Raw genomic sequence first — 7,500 nt, 5'->3', positions numbered from 1 at the left:
ATACTACTGCTGCCTGTTTACAATGATAACTGTAATTACCAGCATTCGAAGGGTATTAAGGAGAATATCTGAATAGAAACCTATTCAATACATAGTCTTCTCTTAGTATGACAATTCCCAGTTATTACAAACAAATTTTGGGCCGTCACTAAATCTGCCTAACTTTTTGCTGACAGAGATTATGCAGACAAGGGTTATCCTCATTTTTGCCCATTGCAATAAGGACAGACCCTGTTGTTATTTCATGTACATATGAATTTGTCTTCCCCACCTCCCCTTCTACTACCACTGTTGTGGTATTAGTTTAGTGTGGGTCAGACATTATTTTTCAACTCATAAGCATGGCACCAGGTCAGACCCACAACACTGCTTCCCTCTTCACTCTCTTGTGCCCGTCAGTCCCTGCTCTTACTCCCTACTCTGTAACTAAATAAGGGGGAATACATGATATATATTCATTGGTTTCATTGGTTAAGATTAGGATAGTTTGTCTTGAGGTTAAAGTAAAGTCACACCAGGGATTAATTTATTAGGGAAGGTAGACACCGTAGTCATTTCATATACATGTTAATTTATTGAACTAATATCATGAAGAATAGAAAAACACTCTACCGTGTTGATACTATGGTAGAAAAACCCACAATGCACAAACTAATATCATAGAAAAGTTTAGTAGCTTCACTGAAACTGTTCTTGATACACCTTTTGTTTTTCCTTGCAGGTGTTGAAGAGTGTTGCAATTGATGGAGCAGAACATGATTTAAATGTTACAATAGATCTTGACACAAGTAACTGTGGAGATATCAAGTACTTTGATAACATTCTCCAAACAAAAGTTTTCGAGAAAACGGTATGAAAATATAGATGCTTTGTTGTATGTCTATTTCCTATTTACCAATTTTGTTTCTTAGCAAGTTGCAAGTACACATATACTGTCAACTTTTTCTTCTTCTTCTATCTCCCACCCACATAGGTGGCTCCAAAAGCACATTTTTCAGTAAGGTATTCAGTTGCTAGGCAGTTTTATAATAATAATAATAATAACAAAGGTGGTATTGATGATGGTAAGTCAATGGAAATAGATATGAATATAAAAATTCTGAACTTTGTTAATAGGTAAGAACATGTAGGCTTTGTATTTGATTCTGTGATATATATACATCATTTATTTTAAAAAACACAGTGGACAGTGCATGTACCTGTAAAAATGGTTAATTGAACAGGTGCATTTTGTGTGATATGTTAGATGAATATACTTCTTGCTTTCATAACAGGCTCATGTCATCATGATTACTGCAGACACCAATGTAGTTAAATTGGTGAATGTAGATCCTGCAGATGAAATTGAGAAGTCTAATCAAGGACTCCCAAGACTAAGGTAGGATAATAATTATTAGCACTCTTTTTAATACTTATTCAAGTACTGTGACTACCTTTTAAGATTTGATTTAGAACTGATTTTAACACTGTCATAATAATTAATTCAACAGAAAAATGCAACAGAGGGTTAGTTTTTAAATGCTACTAATTTTTGGCATAAGTGTAGGTTGTTTTGATTTGTATAATGTCTTTTATGATACAATATGAAACTTTTAGAAATATATAAATAGAATGCAGTCATTTAATCCTGTAATATTCTTTTTCAACCTTTCCCTTTTAAGTAGTTCAGTCTCCAGTTCATAAACAATCAGATGGTATTCAATAATTATGATCTCCATTTTAATTCATGTTAATTTTTACATCTATCTATTCTTTTCAGGATGCTCTACAATCTTGAGCAGGATGTACCCTTAAATTCTTCAGTACTTATAAAGGGGAAAACTGCATTCAGATTCTCTCTCAGTGATAAGGGACACATTGCAGGAACAGAATTCATGGATGTTGAACCTGAGACGTAAGACAGAATGATACTTGTTTTTGGAAATGTAACAGTTGCTACATTGATTTTCTAATTATTTATTCATGCTAGATATTTTTAATGATCATGATTTTATTATCATTAGGTTAATGAATACACTTAAATTTCTTTCTTTTCTGTCTCTTTGATTTACTAGTCTTTTAGTAGTAATAAATGGGAGAAACTACCAGTGTGCACCAATAACCCACATCACTAGACATTAGCCAGTTTTAATATACAAAAGATATAACTAGGAAAAAACAAAGCATCTTGAACTGTTTTTTTTTTTTTTTTTTTTATTCATTTGTAGTATGTACATATCAAACACTTGGGAAATGTGGAAAAATGTAATTAGCAAAGACCCTATGTTGAATTTGGTGCCTTTCTCATGAAAAAGTGAAGAAGTATTAAGTAAAATCACTGAGTTGTTAATTGGTTATCTGAATCCTTTTCAAGCTTTGAGGTTTTCCTGCCAACGGAGGACAGTGGAACAGAATCTTCCTCCATTGGATCTTTTAGCGTGAAGATGGGAGGAGTTTATGACTTCATGGTGCATAAGCCTCTTGATGGATCCAATGTAACAGTGAGTGACTTCATAGCTATGTAACAATTTTCTATCAGATTTTCTCTTTTCGTAAAAAGCCAGGTTAATTAAAGTAGAAAAAAATAGAATCTTTCCTGGATTTCTGTCTGTATATTTAAGTATGTATTTATATATATTTATATGTGTGTGTATTGTGTGTTTTGTGTGTGTGTGTGTGTTTTGTGTGTGTGTGTGTGTGTGTGTGTGTGTGTGTGTGTGTGTGTTTTGTGTGTGTGTGTGTGTGTTTTGTGTTTTGTGTGTGTGTGTGTGTGTGTGTGTGTGTGTGTGTGCTTGCGCATATATGCATATATGTATATGTATAAATATATGTGATCTATATTATTGTCCAAACCCCCTATGATCCGGATGCTGTGCCTATCATGTTTGGCCTGAGGGGCAGGTGGCAGGAACATGCCATGAGTATACAAAGCTCTTAGAGGGTGATTAGACTCATTTAGCATTTAGGAAGGGGCTTTGGTATTATTTCCATTGATAAACAAATGGAATGTACTGCCTGTGAGCCATGAATGACAGAGTGCCAGCTCCAGGGAGGACTGTTTCCATGCTCAGCATCCTATTCCTGTCTGTCATGACTAGCAGCACAAGTTGTATTTTAAAAATTTGAACATTATGAGATTATTAGAAGATAACACAAATTGCAAAATGTTATTTATTCATTTCATTAATGCACTGAGTTACTGACTGCCTAGAGAGATAATATGTGCAAGGAAAATAGTCTATTACCATCTGCATAAATCAAATCAAATGACAAATACAGATATTGGAAAATGGCAAAGAAGCTATAAACACTTATAGGGAGGGGTATGGAGCCTTAGTTACCGCACGAGTGTTCATTTACATCCAGCCTACAAGCCACGTACCCGTCAGAGTGTCCTCTCAAATAGGCCTAATATCCATAATTTGGGCCACGTGGTGGCAGTGAAGTATCCAGATCCAATGGGTTAACTAAATTCTCTTTTGTATAATATTCCTCTTTTCCTTTTTACAGTCTGTCACATTGTATGAAGTTACTCCTGCCAATACTGTCCATATGCTGTGGCTGATACCACAATATTTTGTTATCACAGTATCTGAAATCATGTTCTCCATTACTGGGCTTGAGTTCTCATTCATGCAGGTATGTAACTTGAAGGTTACAGGATATGTTTTGATTTTTTCTTTGTGCTTTTCCTTGTATATAATTTTTAGATGTAAATTAATTGCAATATAAACTCCAAAATATAATTATATAGCACGCATATTTTATATCCAATAATAGTATTAGTGATTCACTTGATTCCTTTTTATCCTTCTTTATAATATATTTTCCAGGCTCCAAGTAGTATGAAATCAGTCTTACAAGCTGCCTGGCTTCTCACAGTAGCTTTTGGTAACTTGATTGTTGTCATCATTGCTGAAGCCAAATTCTTTGAAAGACAAGTAAGTGTTGTAGTTTAGTACATACAGTGGGAGTAATTGTTAAAGTTTATTGGGAAATAAGTTTTCAAGATGTATCATTGATATGTAAGAATATTTTTTTAATAGAAAAGTGAATGGACTAATAACAGACTTTTGGGCCAGATACTCAAACATTACAGCGTTGTATGCCCTTAACGCTCTGTAGCTTACAGCCGAGTTCTCCTACGTGTTGGTACAAGTCAAGGCGCTGTAGAGTAAGGCAGGGGGAGTGGAGCCCTAGTGGGTTATGGGAACCATAATGGACACTTTTACAGCTTTAGAACAATTAGTACAACCTTGCTTTGCTCTGTTATATTGCTATTATTTGTGTATTGTTAACATAGTTTTTGGGTGATTGGACATCATGATGATTCAAGATTACTTTACATATATAAATATAGAAAAGGTTTGAAGGTGAATCTTCACAATACAATAAAATACATTGTTTGTATTTTAAAGATATTCATTCTCATTCATACCTTTTCTACATTTGTCAACATGAATGCAGTTCATTTACAAATATAGTTTAGGCTTTAAAACTTATTCCAAGTATTATTTCTTAAACTGGTAATTGTTATGAAAATCAAAGCCAATATTACTCTTGTAATATTGGCCATCTTTTGAGCAGGGTCACTTTCAAGAAGACAATTCTTCATTCCCAACTTTCAAGGTACTCATGCATTCCATTAATAAGCTTTCTTATAAGAAATCTTGTATATTGCTGCATTATTCATTCTTTAACATAGTAGTTAAAACAGTTTCATTATGCCATGGACTGGATACAGATGTGTTTACAAACAACTTAGCAGATTAGCATTAACGGCTTGTAATTGATCAAGATTCCCTAAGAGCAGCCTGAAACAGCAACTGTGATTGCCCATTGAAGATCAGATGCCATAGGTGATTTACGGTGGAACAGGGTTTAAGGCGAGGGTAAGGGACCATAAAAAACCTTTGTGAATACAGCGCCTTAGACAGGCCATGACATAAGTCGCTGCAGGACAGTTACGTCCTCCAGTGCACCTTAAGCTTAAGGTTCTTTTGAGTATCTGGCACCTGGTTTGCACTAGAATGGGGAAGGGTAGTGAGATTATATATAGAAAACCTTAACATCATTAGTATTTGAAAATGGAGGTCTGTGAAAGTAACACCGTATAGGTAAACTGAATATTGAAAATATGTATATCCACAAGTATAGATAAACTGAATATTGAAAATATATATTTACAACAAAAGGTCTTTCATAGGCTAAGGATATTCCTTTGTGAACTAAAATACGTATAAAAATAAGTAAGATAAAACAATTTTTTTGAGTAGAATATGGTGATTTGAAGCTCTATATTGATAGATTGTTTCCCAGGACTAGAAGCATCATATCTGTGTATCTTATCCTCAAACATAATACTTCTCATTAATAGTGGATCCATTGATGGAGTGTCATATATTAGTTCTTATCCTAAGTAAATAAGGATGAAGAAGCTTATTCTTAAGCTTTTGAAAGTAAATGAGCAAACTTGAATTTATACCTACATGTGTTATGCAAATTTATGTGATTCTTTTTTCTATTATTACAGGCTCTTGAGTTCTTCCTCTTTGCCGTCCTCATGTTTGTTGATATGGTGGCATTTGCTGCTTTAGCGGTAAGGTACAAATATGTAGATCAAAATGGAGAAATCGAAGATTCCAAAGAGAAGCAAGGAAAATCAGGGAAGGAAAATGAGGCGTATTCTGATGATGAAACAAACTTTTGATTAGAAAATTACAGAGTCATTAATTGTTAAATACCAATCACTCTTCTGCTATTACTTGTTTAAAGTTTTGGAGTAATGTAAATAATAATTTGCCTCAGTTACATGATTTCAAATGAAAAAAAAGTCAAGTATGCAGACAAATATTCCCTTTCCATATTTATGATTATTCAAATTGGCTGTTGTAAAAAACAATTTTTGTTGGCTGTTTGAATTATACATATATTTAAGGTTCATTATGGCTTCTGCTCCATATCTGTAGTCTACAGTATGTAAAAACATATACTGGTATATATACATAAACTTATTTGATGAATTATTTTACGACATGCCTTAATCAAACCACAAAGTAAAGATAAGGTCAAAGTTGAAGTTTATTTACAGTACATAATGTTTATATTTATTGTCTTTTTATTCCATATTTTTCATGTATCTCAGCCATTAGCCTTTCATCTTGTAAATATCATTTTTATCTGTGAATATTGTAGAACAGTTTTTACAATAATTCTAGGTTTTAACTTGGGACAGCTGAACCACATGTATTATCTGTCTTGTACAAGAGTCCTGTAAAATACTTGGTGGGTGCCAGATACCTGCAGTGTGTCTTATATTATAAACATTGATTTTGTTTATATATAAATGGCTTCACAAGTGCTTAGTCACCAAGGAGATAAATTCCTGGGCTACCTAACCTCACTTTTTTACCCCATTCCTTGATTTTTTTGTTGAAAGTTTTTACTTCTATTACTGAAAGGTGAGGTCAAGGAAATCTACTAATTGAGTCCTTAGGAAGCCATGTGTGTGTGTGTGTGTGTGTGTAAACAAGATTAATTGAAGAAAACCACAGTGGGCAGCACACACAGACATGCACTCCTAGTGTCAATAGGTTGAATAGTGAATACATAGAAATAACATAAGAGACCAATGGAAACCCATTATATTTGCAAACATATTTTTCCAGATATTTTAATGTTTTAAACAAATAAATGTGGTAAATATGAAAGGTCTTACACAAATGTATTTTCCCAAAAAAATCCTAGAAATGTCAATTTACAGCAAATGCTTTTTGGAACAACCCTTTTTGTGCATGCAAATACAAAATTATATTTTGGATTATTTAAATATATATCAATCATTGTGTCAGATTTTTTGGTGGATCAGCTTTGATTTATAATATTGTTACCTGTTAAACCAATAGATACAATTTTTAGGAATACCAGTGTATATTATTTTAATATTTCAGAAGAAAATATTCATAATTAATGATTGCATACTGTAATGTTATGCTGTATGTATCTTCAATGTCATAAGATAATTTACTTCTGATGCAAAAGTATTAAAAACATAATTTTGTTTCTCTTTATTTAAAACAAGGATTTTTTAAATAAATATCTTTTAATAAAAAAAAAAAAACATTTTATTACCCACAACACAGTATGAGGTTGACAGAAGATACAAATTGGAAATTAAGACTTTATTCTGTTTATGATGTTTTACCTTGGTACATTAACATTCCTTGTTATGTTGGAGGAAAAATCCAATGAATATATTTAATCTTAATATAGATTTTTTTCATATTCTGTAGCATAACTTTACTAAAGAAGTTTCCTTTATACATATATATAAATAAAAAAAGTATGGATTGCCCTATGAATTTTACACCTAACATTGGCCTGAAACACTTAGTCATTTTCGGAGTTTAGCTGGCTTGCTCTGAGAATCAGATTGATCGTCAGAAGTGTCCGTCTTGCCTCTAGACCCTCGAGCCTTCTTCAGGGAAGTGGAGGAACTAGAGGCTTTTCCACCATCCTCTT

General features: G+C 33.0%; 2 protein-coding genes across 9 annotated transcripts in view; one reads left to right on the top strand and one right to left on the bottom strand.

Moving 5' to 3' along the window:
- LOC113822187 (solute carrier family 15 member 2) overlaps nt 1–7,099 on the top strand; it is a 62,100-nt gene extending 55,001 nt beyond the window's left edge. For all 7 annotated transcript variants that reach the window (XM_070131161.1, XM_070131157.1, XM_070131158.1 and 4 more), the window contains 7 exons: nt 722–850; nt 1,275–1,378; nt 1,760–1,894; nt 2,354–2,480; nt 3,490–3,618; nt 3,813–3,920; nt 5,513–7,099. In XM_070131161.1, the coding sequence (XP_069987262.1) occupies nt 722–850; nt 1,275–1,378; nt 1,760–1,894; nt 2,354–2,480; nt 3,490–3,618; nt 3,813–3,920; nt 5,513–5,689 (909 nt within the window). In that variant the 3' untranslated portion in view covers nt 5,690–7,099. The remainder of the gene's footprint in view (nt 1–721; nt 851–1,274; nt 1,379–1,759; nt 1,895–2,353; nt 2,481–3,489; nt 3,619–3,812; nt 3,921–5,512) is intronic.
- Nucleotides 7,100–7,145: 46 nt separating this feature from the next.
- Nucleotides 7,146–7,500, bottom strand: part of Polr3E (RNA polymerase III subunit E) — a gene marked incomplete at its 5' end in the record, with an annotated part of 14,946 nt that continues 14,591 nt past the window's right edge. For both annotated transcript variants that reach the window (XM_070131163.1, XM_070131162.1), the window contains 1 exon segment: nt 7,146–7,500. This exon segment is cut by the window's right edge. Coding sequence is in view for 1 of the 2 variants with exons in the window: in XM_070131162.1 (XP_069987263.1) it covers nt 7,373–7,500 (128 nt within the window).

Source organism: Penaeus vannamei, chromosome 16 (assembly GCF_042767895.1).
Source record: "Penaeus vannamei isolate JL-2024 chromosome 16, ASM4276789v1, whole genome shotgun sequence".
Classification (NCBI taxonomy): Eukaryota; Metazoa; Arthropoda; class Malacostraca; order Decapoda; family Penaeidae; genus Penaeus; species Penaeus vannamei.
This window is presented reverse-complemented; position numbering and strand designations above follow the sequence as displayed.